The following is a 17,821-nucleotide window of genomic DNA, read 5'->3' on the forward strand; positions in this document are numbered from 1 at the left end:
TGGTTACCTGACATATTACCGGACTCCTCTGCCAGAATGTGAGCCACCTAGTCTACATTCCCACTCTAGTCCAATAATCTATCCTCACTCAGCTGCTGAAGCTCTAGAACACAGCTGGTCTTCTTGAAATCACAGAATTTGGATGATGACATCTGAGTTCAAATTAGAACCTGTTTCCTGAGTCCCAGCTTGGATTTATTACCTTGTTCTTTTATCCTCCAACTGGAAAGCCAGTTTACAAACAGACACTGATCTGAGCACCAGGCAGTCTATGTGGCCAAATGAAGACAGCTGTATTTCACCAAGACGAATGCTCCAGCTGTTGCTCTGGGGGCCCTTCCCATCACCCAAGCCCCATAGACATGTCAGGAACCATCAGCCTGACCTGCCCACCCTGCCCTGCAGCCAGAGCCTACCTGTGATGAGGAGAGTGGATGATGAAGTTGGCGTCCTCAAGGCCAGGAGGGTTGCCTTTCCATCAGCGCTTCCTCTGCCAGACTACCTTGACTCCCCAAATTCCCACCACTGGAGCTGCTCCTTTGACCCAAAGGTGTCTATAAAAACTAAACATAGGCCAGGCGTGGTGCTTATGCCTGTAATCCCAGCACTTTGGGAAGCTGAGGCAAGCGGATCATGAGATCAAGAGTTCGAGACCAGCCTCACCAACATAGTGAAACCCCGTCTCTACTAAAAATACAAAAATTAGCCGGGCGTGGTGGCGCATGCCTGTAGTCCCAGCTACTTGGGAGGCTGAGGCAGGAGAATCACTTGAACCAGGGAGGCAGAGGTTGCAGTGAGCCAAGATCACACCACTACACTCCAGCCTAGGCAACAAAGGGAGACTCCGTCTCAAAAAAAAACACAAAGAAAACAAAACCAAAAAAACATATAGCCTAGAGTGAGGACCCACCATCACATGGCAAGTCTTTAAGTCCAGGGTCTTGCTGATAGAAACACATAGGGGGCACAAGGCTCCCAATACAGATATTGCCAAGAAGCTGGAACTAAGTGGAATGGCCTATCCGGGGGCCTTGGGCAGGTGAAAGACAACAGAACTCTGGGAGGTGACACTGGGGTGAAGCCAGAAAATCAGTTGAGCCCTTTGTCCAGGTCTCCATCAGCCTCTGGAGGTTTACATTGTCCAGACCTAAGGTGGCAGGCGCCAGACTTAGTGGAAGCCTGGTGAGTGAGCCTGCTTGCCAGAACATTTGCCTCAGTTTACTCAGGGCTCTGAGTCTACTCCGCAGATGACATTGAATTTGGGAGCCTGGTCTGGGGCTGGAGCTATGACGTCTTCTCCATCCCATTGGGCCTAGGACCATGGCGCTGAAGAGTCTGGAAGAGGACGGAGGATTTCTTTGGGCTCAGAGGCCAACGTAGAAACCTGTGCAGAGAAGGTGGAGGTAGATGCGGGGATTTTCGCCTCTGTAGAGAAGCAGAAGGGAATCTCCTTGACGCCTCCACCCTCGCTTTCTTCCCGCAGGGAAAGACGTGAGCCAGGGTGCTGCCGACGCTTCTTACCATCTCCTGCTTAACCGGGTTCTCTCCTCATGGACAGCAATGGGCAAGGAGATACTCTCTCTCTCCCTCAATTCAGCTACTTGTGTGACATAAATTGGAATTATAACACATGTACTAAGTGCCTTCAGATATCCTGCCTCAAAAACACAAAATCAGGAAACAGGAATATAAATTATTTTGCAAATATTAAATCCCATAGGGATACTACAAAAGAATGACCTTTTTGTGGCTTGAAGCACAAATATCAGGTGTGCATTTGAAAATAAAATCTGCTTCCTCCCGTGAGTTTAGTCAGGCCACATCTGCTGCTTCCCGTGAGTTTAGTAGGGCCACATCTGCTGCTTCCTGTTGGCTTATCAGGGCTGCATCTCTCACAGTCAGCCAGCAGTCTAGGGAATGGGCCAGTCATGAGCTGTGTCCTAAAATTGGAAAAATCAGGACTTTGTGGAGACAAAAAGGAAGTAACAGAGCTACCAGCCTTCAGATGGCCACGTCTGGATGCCACTTGCAGAAGAAGAGTCAGTCTTTTCCCCATTCAGTTAAGCACCAACATATTGAACTATATCTGAAGGAAAACGGAAGGATTAAGTGTAAGCTTAAGCTCTACGTTCTTTGCTCATAAAGTCCTACAACCAAGTATCTTAATCAGAGATGTAAGCAGGGTCCAAGGTACCAGCCTAGACTGAAAAAACCCATAAAGGGATATCCCAAAGATGAGGGCTCCAAGTTCAAGGTGAGTCCAGATAACAAGTCCTGCTCTCCCTCACGGCCTGAGGATGAAGCAGCTGCTCTTTAGAAGTGTTGTTCCTTTGTGAGGTTGTAGAGTAAACCCATTTTATTAAACAATAAAGCAAAGAACAGTCCATGGCGTTCTGTGGGGTTATACTTCCTGTCCTCTCCCAGAGGAGAGTTAAATGATGGCCAGTCTACTCCTACCTGGGAGCTACAGTATAGACAAAATAGCAGGTGCAGTAATAATGGTTGTCAAAATTTATCAACAGCACATTAAATTAATATAAATGTAATGCATATTCTCTTATTTTTGTCCTGGAACCTATCCTTACGGATGGATATCGTTTCCCCTGTTGCAGTACAGCCGTGATGCATGGCCATTTGTGTTCAACAAGAACACGCCTCCGCCCCTCGGGGGTCCTGTTGTTTTATATCCATGCTGCCTTTGTCCAGACGAATCTTAATGTCCTGATTCAGGGCAAAGCAATCGGGTACACTCAAGTGAGGAATTTTAAGAGATAAAAATGTAACTCGGACAAATAAACATTCTTTATTCAAAAGTATCAAACGTCAGCATATTTCACCTATCAACATTTCCAACAAGCTTCAGTGTCCATTGTGCAAACCCATTTTTGCTGCTGTGGCAAATTAAATGGCCACATTTAAAATTCCCCTCCACAGTTTAGATACTGTTCTCTCTCTCTCTTTTCTCTCTCTCTCTCTCTCTCTCTCTCTTTGTATGGTATGGTGAAAACTTTGATTGGGCTTTAAAGCCTTAAACATTTGTAAAAATATCAGGCAAGCTCGAGTATTTTCAGACTGTGCCCTGAATTAATACACTGGGGTCAAAGTGGATGTCTCTTGCCACATTTAACTCACCAGTGTAGAAGCTGATAAAGGCTGATAGTCAGAACTTGGAAAGCTCTTTCTAGGTTATTTTTAACTAAGACAGTTGTAAAAGGCTTGATGGATTTAACTCCATCACTTTCAGAGCAGTTAACTGAGTTCAGCCATCAGACTGCTTTGATTTGTTCATTAAATGTATTATGTTTGCATTACTTGAGTTCATTTGAAGAGATAGTCCCACTCTGTAAAATATCCAGTTAAGGGTTTGGAAATCTATTCAAATTTTGCATCCATTAATTCATCTTAGAATTTTCAAAGAGTAGGTACTTTAGGCAAGCTGAGATATATCCCAAATATTCGGGGAAACATCCAATCTACAGAAATGGTGTAACGTGTTTTTTCATCGTAAGCACGATTGGCGAGTTTATCCATTTAATTATTTTTCTCAATAGAACAAGCAACACGTCAAGGCCATGAGAATCTTTTACTCTGTAGCTCTGTGCCCTGCTGTGCAGCCCAGTCACCTACAATGATTCAGTCTTATCTTGTCACGATGGTGAGCACTGGGAAGGATACGCAAAGGCTCCTAAGTTCCGAGTTTATCATTTTAGAAATGCATTTCCCCATAGTTTAATGTGTTTGCTGATGACATTTATTAGAAATCTGAGATGAGCCGGGTGAGGGGGCCAAGTCTGTAATCCCAGCACTTTGGGAGGCCGGGGCAGGTGGATGACTTAAGTCCAGACGTTCGAGATCAGCCTGGGCAACATGGCAAAACCCCATCTCTACAAAAAATTAAAAAATTAACTGGGCGTGGTAGCGTGTGGTCCCAGCTACTTGGGAGGCTGAGGCAGGAGAATTGTTGGAGCCCGGGATGCCGAGGTCGCAGTGAGCTGAGATCATGCCACTGCACTCCAGCCTGGGCGACAGAGTGAGACCCTGTCTCACAAAAAAGAAGAAAAGACATCTGAGATGAATTTTTATTTTTGTGCCTCAATTACAGAAAAAAAAAAATCAGAGCTGAAAACGGGTTGTATCTGGTATCATTAACGTTATCTGGAAATGGAAAAGTCTGATAGCAGCTGCCAGTCTGGCTCATTTTTTAAAGTTTTCAGCACCAGTCTAGAGGTAGTTACAATTATTTCCAATAGGTTTTTATCACTCCTGAGGGCTGCCATCAGCAGTTCTTTTCCAATCAAAATCATCTATTTTGCTGTTTCGCGAGCTGGTTGAAAATTACCATGTAGCTATGAAAGAAACCATATAAAACAAAATTAGATATTAAATGAAAGCACTATAAAAATCCAACATGTTCTTCTTTTTGGAGCAAAAACTGCTAAAAAGTAAATGGGGCCAGGCGCAGTGGCTCATGCCTGTAATATCAGCACTTTCGGAAGCTGAGATGGGTGGATCACCTGAGGTCAGGTGTTGGAGACCAGCTTGGCTAACATGGTGAAACCCCATCTCTACTGAAAAAAAAAAATACAAAAATACAAAAATTAGCTGGGCATGGTGGCAGGCCCCTGTAATCTCAGCTACTCGGGAGGCTGAGGCAGAAGAATCACTTTTACAGGGGAGGCGGAGGTTGCAGTGAGCTGAGATCAAGCCATCATACTCCAGCCTGGGTGACAGAACAAGACTCCATTCCAAAAAAAAAAAAAAGTAAATGGGATAATCTCATTTTTCACTTTGAAAAAAAAAGTTTTTTTCTTCTCAAATTGAAAGATGATCCAGGTAAACCCCACTTTAAGTTGAGGAGTGCATTGCAAAGCAGATAGATGATGCTCCCTAACTGTACAGACCCTCTACATATTGAAGCTCACTCGATCAAACATTTCCAAATTCATGTAAGTGCTACTTCCACTGATAACAACTCACAAATATGGAAACAGTAAACAAAGAATTGGAATTAGGCAAATGGTGGCCACTACACCTACCATACAGTTTATTTAGAACTGAGTTTGCTTATATCAGCATCTGGACCTAGTAAACCCACAAAGTAGCCATTTACTTATACTTCCATTCATTCATTTTACAAGTGCCCAGTTTGAATTTGATGCCCACGATGAGGTTTATAACATAACTACCATGATCCTTTCCCCCAATGAGGTGGTAGAATGCAAAAGGGCGAAGTAAACAGGAAACATCTATTAAGTGTTTTAGAGTCACCTGAAAATAAGCAGGGAGGGGACTACAGGCTAGTGCTCCAGGAATTCAAAAGAAAGAAAGATGATGTGGAGTCGAAATCACAGAGGAAGTAACCCTAGCCCTGAACAAAGGTAAGCTTGAACTTACCAGGAGGAAGAGGGGAGAAGATTCCCTTGGGGAATTTTAGACATGATGAAAATTTCACGCAGTGGGGTCAGTAAGAAATCCAGCCTGAGTGGAGCAGGAGGTCCCATTGTGGAGGAGAAAGCAGGTGACTGGCTTCATTAGGGAGATGAGATCACACAGGGACCAGACGACTGGGGATTTGAATCTGGTCCATTATAGAACATGGAGACACTGGTTATTAACCAGAAAAGAAAATGACGAGATAAATTGTTCTGCAGGGTGAATTAGGAATAGTAGGCTTTGAAGATGGAAAGATAAACAGCCTATTAAAACTATGATCCAGGAGGAACTGGAGTGGGAGGCCTGGCCCCGCCATGTCCCACACAGCAGCAAATGCACAAAGAAGGAAGGGCCGAAGGCAGCCTTTCACCTTCCGAGCCCACACTCGGTGCCTGCACGCCTCACAGGAGCCTTACGCACTTACCAGGGGGCCATCTGAGAGCCTCCACACCACATTCGATTCCGGCAAGGACTGTTGGAGAACCACAAGAAACCCTTCCCTGAAGGAAAACCAGAGACTCTCCTACTCTTCGTAGAGAATGGGAACCTTCAACTTTGATTCCTAAACTTTCCCAACATAAGTGACTTCAATGTGGCTTTTTGGTTTGTTTCCTAAGACCATTCAGATACTTGGAATGTTCCTCCTTTTTACCTTCTCACCCTATTCCTGAGATCCCACAGTTATAGGTTCTCCTAGTGCCTCTGGTCCAATACCAGGCATCTGTCCACTAAGTAGCAATGATGTCCCTGGGCAGTCACGCTCAGCCTGCTCATCTATCTTGTATACATTAAAGCCTTATAATTTCTTTATCTAGAAGACTATGTAACTAATATCTACCAGACTAAAAATAAATCATAATGGATGCCCATAAAAATGGGGGGATGAAATGAGAAATTGATCCTAGACCTTCCCCATACTGATCACGTATTTATGGCACCGAAAGAAAAGTCCTTGAAATCAATCGGCCTTGATTTTTGTCATCCTGCCTGTATCTCTGTGAATGCTATTGTTTTAAGGATCTGTAATGAAGTAAAGATAGTGTAATAGTCTATATCATAAAAAATGATATATTTTTTATCATAGCAATTGACTATCCTAGGAAACATTACCCGGTTGGTTGCAGCAGCTACAGTATCTCCCTGTCACTGACTCACCTGGAACCTCTCTGCGGATGATACGGGGCTAAAGTTCTTCTGTAGGTAGCAAATGTTCTGCTACCTTCTGCTCTCGCTGTGATGACATGTGATGCTCAGACCTCTCTTTCTGAACCTTCCCGCCATCATTCTTGCACTTCAGCAGATTCTTACTTCGATTTCTCTTTTTTGGGATCCCAGTATCACTTACTGCTTACATCATTTCACTAAGTTTTCTCACCTCTCAAAACCTCAGTTTTCTCCCCTGTGAAGGGGAATAATAATAGTATCTAGCTCATAGGGCTATTGTTAGTTTTAAATGACCTAATCTGTGTAAATGACATTATATTGTTGTTATTATTACTCCACCATGAGATAAGACAGCGAGAAATAGATTTAACACAGACAGCTGGACTTAACCCTCTGCTCCTTTTTTGAAACACTCTGTTCACTGAATCATGTTGGCCAATAAGAAAAGAGATGAGCTTTTACTTTGCAAGCTTGAATTCAGCTTAATTCAATGATGACTGAATCCATTGTTATAATTATCCAGTAGAGGGATAAATGGATGAACTCACCTATTTTTCTTAGTATAACTTTCAGATCAAAACAGTCATTAATCAGAGAAGACCCTAGCTTGCTTTTTTGTAGTCTTGACCAAATCATTGTCAATTGGTATGTAAAAAAGAAATTAACCCATATAATTGGTATTTAAAATCTATATAGATTTAATGAAATAGCAGAATGTAATAGCATTTGGTGTAGGGGGTCAACAAATAATGAGTTTTGCACAGTGCACTCTTTCTTAACTAGAATCAATTATATAAACATTTGGTCTTTTCAGGTTTTCTTAGAACTTGACTTGACACCTGATTTTGATGCTTATGAGGTTTCTGACTTACTTTGAAGAATTACATAGTTGCTTTGTGATCATCTTTTCAGTTGAAATACAGGCATCCTTTGAATAACTGTCATTTCTAAATGCTTATTCCAAAGTTATGTTGTGATATTATAAAAAGTAATGTTAGGTGAATAGAAATCACAGAGTATCCAAAGTTCAGTCTTTATTCAGAGGCAGTAACTGAGATTCAGAGAAGTTAAATAACCTGCCCATAGTTAAATAGCTAGTGAATTATTGAATATTGTAGCTACTAAGTTATTGAAAATTTTATCTCAGGCTGTTTGCCTTGAAGTCCAGTATTCTCTTCACTATATCAGTCTGACCCCATTGTTATTGTTGTACATTTCATAGATAAATGAATCTACTTTGCAGTTGGATAACGACAACTGTTTAGAAATTGTCATTGTCTATCTAAGGGAAATTTAGATAGTGAATTGACTGTTAGGCCAAGATTCATGGTATCTCCAAGTGACCAACGACCCCATTCAGAAGATGAAAACGTTTCCTCGAGCTTTTGGAAATACGATGGCTTAGTAGCTCAGTTCTTTAGTGACCCAGCCTTCGGTGTCAAGAAGAGAGAAAGAGAACGAGACATCCAGCTGGGAATCGAGAGCTTACTTCAAAGCTTTTATCTTCAGAGGAAAGAAATCTTGTGAATTTCATTAATGTCAATAAGATCTGAGAAGATTTGAAGTGGGTGAGCCCTTGGGCATCTCCAGCATGCCAGATGCTGTGGTTATCGTGAGTTTTGGTTGAAAAACCATTGCAACTTCGATTCACACACCCATGAACCATGACTTTGGAAATATCCATCGTGAGGTCATACTTCAGGGAATGTGGGGAACCTTCAGTTTCCAAGAGAACATGAAGTCAGCCAAGGAAGCAGTGGCTAAGCATGGCCCAGACACAGAAACACCCAGGATTCCAAATGGGGCAACACACATTATGGTTAAGGGGGAGAAAAGTTGAGTCCCCTCAAAGTAACATAGCAAAGCTTTAAAAATAGAGTGAAAGAAGCATTTCTTTAGGATTCTAAAAGCAGATAACCTCACAGCTTCTCCCCAAAAGGCTCTTCTCTTACTCATTGTTAAAAAGAAAAAAAAAAAAAAGAACTTGATCCTAGGTTCCTAGGTTTTCCCCCTCCTGTCTCTTTTCTTTCTTACTCTTTCTCCTCCAGAAATGACCAGATTGGAATTCATAGCTATTTCCCTATAATTATCCAAACTTTACAGGAGAAAACTCCTATTCTAAAACAGCTAAAGCTATTTCTATATAGTAAATTCAGTCCACGCTAACCCAAACAAACACATTTCTGGCAAAACAAATCGTGACAATTTAATCTAGGTATTTAAACTGTAAATATCTTAAAAGATAAAATATACCTGTAGCCTTCCTTTTCCCCTTTCTTAATTCATATTTAAAAAACTCAAAAGCAACCATTTCTAAATTCACAAAGGGAAAATGTGGCTGGGCGTGGTGGCTCATACCTGTAATCCCAGCACTTTGGGAGGCCAAGGCGGGTGGATCACTTGAGTCCAGGAGTTCGAGACCAGCGTGATCAACATGGCAAAACTCTGTCTCTACTAAAAATACAAAAATTAGCTGGGCATCGTGGTGCACACCTGTAATCCCAGCTACTCGGGAGGCTGAGGCAGGAGAATCGCTTGAACCTGGGAGGCAGAGGCTGCAGTGAGCCAAGGTTGCACCACTACACTGTAGCTTGGGCCACAGAGTGAGACTCCGTATCAAAAACAAACAAACAAACAAAAAAAAACCAAAAAAAAACAAAATACAAAGTGGGCGGGGGAAATGTATGCAGAATAATCCAACAGAGAATCTGTGAAGGCTTAGCGTCATCAAGAAACATGATAATAATATATGCAGTGGGTTCCACCTGCACATACCTGCCAAGGCCTGAGCCAGGCCCCCAGGGCTCGCTTTCTCGCTCACCACAGCGGAAGACATCACTACAACCCAATCAGAAAAAAGCCAGCTTTAGCTGTGCCTGATGACGTCAAAGGTTACAAGTCTTAACAGGTGAAAATCCTTTTACTTGGGCATTAAAGCTCTTGCAATTTTTTAGTTCAGCATTTGAGAATCAAAAATATGCCTTTTCTGGTCCAGAAAGAAACTATTTGATTTCTTCTGTCAGCATTTTTGTTGTTGTTGTTTAACTCCACTCAGTGTTGTTTCAACGAGATTACCTGGCCCCATTGGGGAACACAGGGCAAGGCAATTTCTGCAGTCGGCTTGATTCCGACGAAAGCTGGGTACGGAAAGAGCTTTGATCTGGCCTGGGTTCACTCAAGTGCAAAGTGGCTACACTGGGCAACAAATGCTCCACATGCCAACGGCCAGGGAACAGCCCTAGACCAACGGCGGTGCGGTTGAACCGCGACGCCTCTGCAGCCATTTATTCCAGAGCCTTGGTTTTTATGGCTGTCACTCAGTCTTGGGTGCGTGGAGAAAGTCAGTCTGCCTGAGTCAATGTCTCCTGCTGCCTGCGGCTAAGGTGAATGTTGTTCTATCACGATAATCCTCATGTATTTGTCTGAGATAGTTGCTAATTTCTACAGCCATTTCTACAGTCTAGCTATTGTGTACCTAGGAGGTAACACAAACCATTTTTGTTACTGAGCATGGCGAATTGCATCATAAAATTCAAGCTTCCGAAAGCAGATATTCGGTGTGAGGAAAGACTGGTAATGATAGTTTTATCATCATCTCAGTCACCTCTTAACCATTTCCTGATTCACTTGGGTGGTTTTTAATGGAGTTTCCCAAGTTAGTGTTTCCTGGGAGAATGTTTGGTTCGTTGCCTTCGAACAGCCTCCAGCTCTTCAGGCATCTCAGGCAGGAGAGCGTGTTGGGGCCGGGACTCTCTTCCCGTGGACCTGACAACTCTGCCTTCCCCGGTGTGGTCTGGCTGTTCGCTTTGAGAGTGCGATGCTGCTGCTTCAGCCAGGACGTTCTCAAAATTAACAGAAGGGCTTCCTTCCTGAAATCGTGCCTATTTAGGATCTTCTTAGTCATTACGAAAAAGTATACATAGAGTTCATAAATGACTTCATCTGTTCGGCATCAAATGAACAACCCTTCAGGCATGTGGAGTGAGCAATCTAAAGGAAGCGTTTATTTGTTTTATTTTTCCAGTGCCTTCAATAAGGCTTTCATTTCCAAATAACTCCTTTGTGTGTTACTGTTCATACAATGGCTATATATTTACCATTTAAGAGTATTGCCCCAAAACATAAGAGTAAGAAAAATCCAAATTTGAATTAAACTCTCCCTGAGCCTCGCAGTGGCCGTCACACAAAGTCTCCTGCTTTTCGTGTCTCTAGGATCCCCGAGTGTCTTGACTACAAGGAACCGTTCAGAGTTCTCAAGACGCAGGGCTCACTGGCAAGCAAAGCGCCACGGGGGACGCACAGCGGGTGGAGGCTCTGGAAGGAGTGGGGTGCCTGGGTCCAGACGTACTTCCATGGGGGAGAAAGTGACCACTGCATCCTATAGGAAGCGTGGCTAATTAGGCTTCCTCAGCTGGATGGCAAGCTCCCCGGAAGGCAAGGGTCTTTTTTGTCTGGCATTGCACTATAGCGCGGAGTAGATGCTTAGTCTACAGGGAGGACAGCCTGTGAAATAGCTGCAGCTGCTGCCACGACCCACGGCGTTCTGCAGGACGGAGGAGCAACGCGAGTAACATGGGAGTAACGTGGGAAGACCTCGCTCTGGCCACCAAAGCTGTCCTTCCTTTCTGGCTTTGCTTCCCTCACCTTCGATCTTTTCCTTTCTCCTGTAATAGTCATCACTAAAGAAAGTAGAAGAAAGAATGAAGTTTGCACACAGTCTAGAATTGAACTGGAGAATACATCATCAAAATCCTATGTCATCCAAGCCTTTTGCTGGTCCGTGTCCACAGAGTGGCGGATATCTTTGTGAAATGTAAATGTGTCAGGTGTAGCTCCCCATTGCGGTGGCCCTCGGTAACAAGGGGTACGACTGTCCCTTCACAGCCCCAAGCTGAGTTCACGAAGCAGGGAGGATGCCATTGCTGGACAAGAGACCAGAGACTGGGATAGACACGTGCGTCCTAGTTCTGAAGAAAATGGCATCCAGAAAGAGAAAGCATCCAGTGGGCACAGTTTAAGGAGGTTTAGATAGAAAAATGAGTGTGCATATTATTCATGCTTAAAGAGACTGCTTACGTCATCAAAAATACCAATATTCAGAGGAATAAATGCACTTAAAATAATTTTTAACCAAGAACAACTTTCAGGCAGTAGGTCGCATGCCTCCTGCGTGGAGGGATCTTCAAGAACGGAAACTAAATCCCTTGTTCTCCTCCGCCTGCTTGTCATCCTTCCAGAAGCACCAAGTCTGGTTTAAACCATTGCTTTCGACGTATTTGTTTGATTATAAATAAAACATATCTTTTCCATCATCAGTGTATATTTTCTAGCTGCCAGACACAAATACACTCCTTGCTTCCTAAATTGAAATGTCATTTTCCTCATCAGAATTGGCAATTGTAAATAACCGTTTGGGTTTGTTTTTTTTTTAAATGTCCTATTCTCACAAATGTATTTTTGAACAGTGTCGCATGTATTTAAAATGGTGAGTTCGCACTTAATCACCTCAATTTCAGGCTCTCAAAAAACTGTCAATATAGCAGGTTTGAAATGGAGACCTCATGACTCACCTGCTTCTCAACACAATTAGACCCCAAGGGTCATTGTTTCAGCATGAAAAGTAAGGGAAGTGTTCCTTTTTTGGCCTTTTCTCTACCCCAATGATACACATTCTGCAACCACAAAATATTCCAACTCCAACTCACTTTTTGAATAAGCAACTCCTATTGTGGTTTGTTCTTTTATCATTTGAGGTTATACAATGTGGAAAAACAAAAAAGCTACATAGTTTACTTACTCCTACAGTCAAATATTTTTTAAAAAGCAAGAACATGAGCTAAAGTTCTGCTTGTCATTGCTGCCTTCTGGGGCAGTGGAAAAGCAGGTGCCTTAAGCTTTCCGTTGTGTGCAGATCTTCCAGGCCCTTTCCCTCTATCAGGAAAATATGTGTGTCTCCTGGTCTATTGAGCTCTTGACCTTCTGACTAATATACCAACAAAAGGCACCGTTTATGAGTGACTAATGTATGTATCTTTCTCCATAAGGAACTTGATCACGGCTGCCACAACTCAGCATCATCACCAACTATCTTTTCCGTGTGCCCTCCAGGGATTTGTGCAATGGGCTGTCTGCCCTACACAAACAGGCCATGCCACCATCTCCCTAGGTCCACCTCTTTCATGCCTAGGAGGAGTTTATCAGCTATAATTTGGAGAGAAGGGGCACACAAAGATGAGCCCGACTCTGAGGGGACATTCGTCCCTGCTTTGGTTGGAATCTGGGAAGCTGAAGTTGTTTCTGTAAAGCACGTTCCCTGCTGCTGACCTCCCCTGTCATGCAGGGTTCTCCCGCCAGCACCTCTGTTCAAATCCCCTGTTGCTTTTCGTCCTGCCCGCCTTCTTCCTTAACATCTTTTCTTTACACCTGTGACAAATGTCAACAACGCCTCCTCCCAACACAAGCTTCCTCCTCCTCTCTCAATCCAACTCAAAGCCCTTCGTGGACGGCTCCCTGCAGCGGAGCCACAGGGCTTCATCTATCCCTTGCAGCCATTCCCACCTGCACCTTCTCCCACCTCAGAACACCATGTCAATCTTAAGAAATACAAACAGAAAAGCCGGTGGACGTCAAAGGTGTATCTGTTTACATGTTTGTTTTTACAAAGTTTATCGTTGTTGTTTTTCTAAAAAGCAATAGGGCAAGAACCCTTTTGTTTAAAAATCTTATCTTTTGTTTATCTGATATATTCTTTTTGTTTTGTTTGTTTGTTTTTGAGACAGGGTCTCACTCTTCGCCCAGGCTGGAGTGCAGTGGCGCGATCATGGCTCGCTGCCACCTCGACCACCTGGGCTCAAGTGATCCTCCCACCTCAGCCTCTCAAGTAGCTGAGACTACAGGCGCATGCCACCACACCTAGCTAATTTTTTCATTTCTTTTATAGAGATGGGGTCTTGCTGTGTTGCTGTGTTGCTCAGGCTGGTCTCAAACTCCTGGTCTTAAGCAATCCTCCCACCTCAGCTTCCCACAGTGCTGGGATTACAGGCATGAGTCACTGTATCCGGCATCATCTCTCCCTCTCTCTCTCTCTGTTCCTCTCTGTCATTCATACATGTATGTGTGTATATATATAATATTTTGTTCTATATATTTGAATATTTGGGATGATCGAACTTTAAATAAATTGAAATCCAGCTTTACCTGTGACAGAACAAAGACATGTACTATGAGGAAGGAAAAACCCACCTAATTGCAATGGCTTTGTGAACCATTTTAAGGTCATTTATTATGAATAAATGACATGCACTACAGTTGTGTGACTCCCAATCTGTTTTTTTCTTCTGAAAATCAGTGTTATATCTGCCTGCCTTCACCCTCACCAAAAGAAATGAATAAGGATAGCAATTTATTGTATGTATATCACAGAAGACAGTGATATTTCCCTAATAAGTTTCTGGAAACATCAAGCAAAAGAACTGCTTCCCTATGCTGTGTAGGATTGTAATTGTTATATTTATTCTGGTCTGAACCATTACTAAGTCTTTTTTAAATGTCTCAGATGACTAAGGAAGAATAAAAGGTTGGAAACACCATTTTTCCCTCTATTATTTTCACATTCAAACAAAATAAACATTGTGGGTCTACAATTGAAATATGAATCAAATGAATTCTTTCTCTAGTGAAATGCACATTTTCAAGTTGCACTGAAGGTCCCTGGCCCCGTGGCACCCTCTAGGCCTGAGCTGTCACCCTCATCCTACTGGGTCCTCCCAGCCTACCTGTGCACTTTCCTTCCACCACAGATAAGGCAGGACACATTCATGACTTGCTTGCTTGGAGAATAAATGTCGCTGAAGCCCTTGGTTACCTGACAGTGGAATACAACAGAAAGCATGGAATGACTATCATTAGAGAAAACAACTGTGGGATGTCTACACGCAGAATGGAAGCTAAGGGGCCCCATTTTTGTCAGACTCCCTCACCCTTGGTAACTCCTGCAGCTTGGATACAATCGCATATCTCTTTTCTAAGGGATTCGAGATTGAGTTTGTGGTATAGAGGAGAGGCTGTTAGCCATAGGTTCCTGGCCTTTGAAGGCCATCCTAGAAATTGCTTCTCTCCTAGCACCTGAGAGGCAACTGAAGCGATCACTTCCAGACCCTACATCTGACACACCTCCCTAGACTTGGGGACTCCAAAACTAGCAGTGACACAAACTCCCTGCAAAGCCCTGACTGACGAATAGCTGCATCCCAGCACTGAGTGATCGTTCGGGAGCAGCCAGGGCACTAGAAGCAGCTTCCTCCTGTCCCACCTGCACCTGGAATGAGCAAAATGATTTCAGGGAACTGAACACTTGGGTTACTGGGATTCAGGAGAAAGAGTTCGCCATGTGTTCAAAAGCAGCAGAGACGTGGGGTGGGGGCTAAGCCTCATTCCAAAGCAGATCCATTTTAAATCACAAGGAACAAACAGCCTGATCTCACAATAGACTGTTCCTTCTAAGGACACCGTGCTGTGATTTCAGAAGACTCAGGGCCCGAGAGAATACTCTGTATATAACAGATCAAGAAACAGAGTCCCTGACTTGTCCTCTTTCTTGTAACTGTGATTCACTCGCTGTTGTTTACTCCATTATTCCTTCATTTTAGATTATTTTTCATTGGCTCCAATTTGGGAGTTGGTATTTTTGTATAGTTGCCACTGCTTTTAAAACTCTTCAAGATCGTGTAAAAATCTTGCATGTTTGTGTCTCCTCATAAGCATTCAGAGAAAATGCCTAGACTGTGTAGGACTTTTCGGGAAATTGCGGAGAAATAACTGCCCTCTTTGTGTGTTTGCATGCACCAGTGAACTCCGGAGATGGCATTGACTACAGCCAGCAGAAGAGGGAGAACATTGGTGACTTGATCCAGGAGACGCTGGAGGCCTTCGAGCGCTACGGAGGAGAAAATGCCTTTATCAACATTAAGTACGTGGTCCCCACCTACGAGTCTTGCTTGCTAAACTAACAGTGGCAGCAGCTGGGACTTGAAGCCTCCCGTTGGTGTTGGGATCATCCGTCTCTGCTGCTTTTAGCATCTCATTCCTTGTGACTTCCACAGCTTTCTTTTCTACAGCTGCTAAAATAGTGGCTTATGGGCCATTGGACTGTTAGCCCTATTGAGAGCAAGGCTTTCCAATACATAAATAGTGCCTGTTTCTTAGATTACAATAGTGTACTGTGCTTATTTGTTCTATGAGAAGAATTGCTTCTTTATACAGCTCCGACAGAAGCAGGAGTCCGAGTGAAACCTTCAGTTGTATAGACAATAAACTATAATTTTCATACGCAATTCAGCAATTGCTGTTCTGTGTGTGCCTGCCCTGGGGGTGATGTCAGAGGTTGTAAGGGAAGAGTTTATGCTGACTGCTTAATAGGTGTTTGTCATGGAAGAGAAGCATCGGTTCAGCAGTGCCTCTCTAGCAGCTGTGCGGAATAATGTGCTTTGACATTCAATAAAACTGTTGAATCTATATTCCAATTACAGCAGGAAATTTTTGCAGCCCATTATAACCTCAGCTACAGTTGTAATTAATGCCTTTAGCCTACTAGGGATCTGGGCTTCAGGGGCTTTTCAGTTTATATTTGGGTGCAGGTAGGGGAAGACTGGGGAGAGGACGGGGTCAGGGTTACGTGTGAAATGTAACTTGGCAAATATGTTTAAAAAAAAAAGAAAAAGCTAGCTTGAATCCTCGTCTCTCCGTATGGCACACTGCATCTCAGGACCTGGTGTGTTATTGACAAAGTGTTATCTGGAAGTTTGTTTAGGGCTTTTAATTATTTTTGAAAATGACTTATATGTATCTTAATGATTACTCTTTCAAACAGATCAGAATTCTTCCTTGGCAACTCTTCTTCCTTGCTTCCTCCCACTAGTTGGATGACTTTTCATAGCACCATGCAGTGGGTCTGATGGCCGTATTGGGGATTTTATTGAGACCAAAAAGGCAAAAAGCAAACAAACAAAAAGACAAAAGACATGCACTTTTTCATTCAATTGAAAAAGAAATTAAAAAATGACCAAAGAGAAGAGCAACTGTAAGAGAGTCAGCCCTGGATCGTGGCTCTTCAGACATGTCAGATGGGAGCTTCAGGCATTTGAAACTTAGCCCAGAAAACTTCATAAAGATGGAACACTGACTTTGCACACTCGAGAGATGCTGTAACTGCTTAGAAATACATAGCCGAAAGTATCTTATTCCTGTAGCAAAGTGAAACTTCTGCATAAAAGTGAAGAAATGAGGCCAGGTATGGTGGCTCATGCCTATAATCCCAGCATGTTGGGAGGCCAAGGCGGGTGGATCAGGAATTCGAGTCCAGCCTGACCAATATGATGAAACCCCGTCTCTACTGAAAATACAAAAATTAGCCAGGCGTGGCAGCATGCGCCTGTAATCCCAGCTACTTGAAAGGCTGAGACAGGAGAAATGCTTGAACCCGGGAGGCGGAGGTTGCAGTGAGCCGAGATCGTGCTGTTGCTCTTCAGCCTGGGCAACAAGAGCGAAACTCCATCTCAAAAAAAAAAAAAAAAAAAGTGAAGAAGCGAAATGTGTTTCTTCATGCACTATGCATCAGCCTCCAAACTGTTTTCACTATCTAAGGCACAAGTTTCTAAAGGCAAACACCAGTTTTGAAAATGAGCTCATCGTCCATTTCCCCTAATTACTGTCTCAGCATGTGAAATCTAGCAGCTTAGGAGCTACCATCCTGTTTCTGTAAGCATTGTCTACGGTGAAGGAAGAGGCATGATTGGATAAGACAAATTGACTTTGTTTTTTGTCTTTTGTTTTTTGAGATGGAGTTTCACTCTTGTTGCCCAGGCTGGAGTACAATGGCGTGATCTCAGCTCACCACAACTTCTACCTCCTAGGTTCAAGTGATTCTTCTACCTCAGCTCCCTGAGTAGCTGGGATTACAGGTGTGCACCACAGTGCCTGGCTAATTTTGTATTTTTAGTAAAGACGGGATTTCCCCATGTTGGTCAGGGTGGTCTTGAACTCCCAACCTCAGGTGATCCACCCACCTCGGCCTCCCAAAGTGCTGGTATTACAGACATGAGTCACTGCGCCCGGCCAACAAATTGACTTTGATGCACAATATTTGGTAAAGGCACAGCTAGAAGTAGACATCCACAGATTAAAGCAGGTTATTCTGCAAACTATGACATTCAATTGCGTCCATCAG

The 17,821-nt window shown here is 43.3% G+C and overlaps 1 protein-coding gene across 1 annotated transcript in view; it reads left to right on the top strand.

Moving 5' to 3' along the window:
* The window catches only part of PACRG (parkin coregulated), a 584,691-nt gene extending 568,762 nt beyond the window's left edge, over positions 1 to 15,929 (top strand). The window contains exon 5 of the mRNA XM_050789307.1: positions 15,445 to 15,929. Within this exon, the coding sequence (XP_050645264.1) occupies positions 15,445 to 15,605 (161 nt within the window). The 3' untranslated portion in view covers positions 15,606 to 15,929. The remainder of the gene's footprint in view (positions 1 to 15,444) is intronic.
* The last annotated feature ends 1,892 nt before the right edge of the window (positions 15,930 to 17,821 follow it).

This window comes from Macaca thibetana, chromosome 4 (genome assembly GCF_024542745.1).
Source record: "Macaca thibetana thibetana isolate TM-01 chromosome 4, ASM2454274v1, whole genome shotgun sequence".
Taxonomy (NCBI): Eukaryota; Metazoa; Chordata; class Mammalia; order Primates; family Cercopithecidae; genus Macaca; species Macaca thibetana.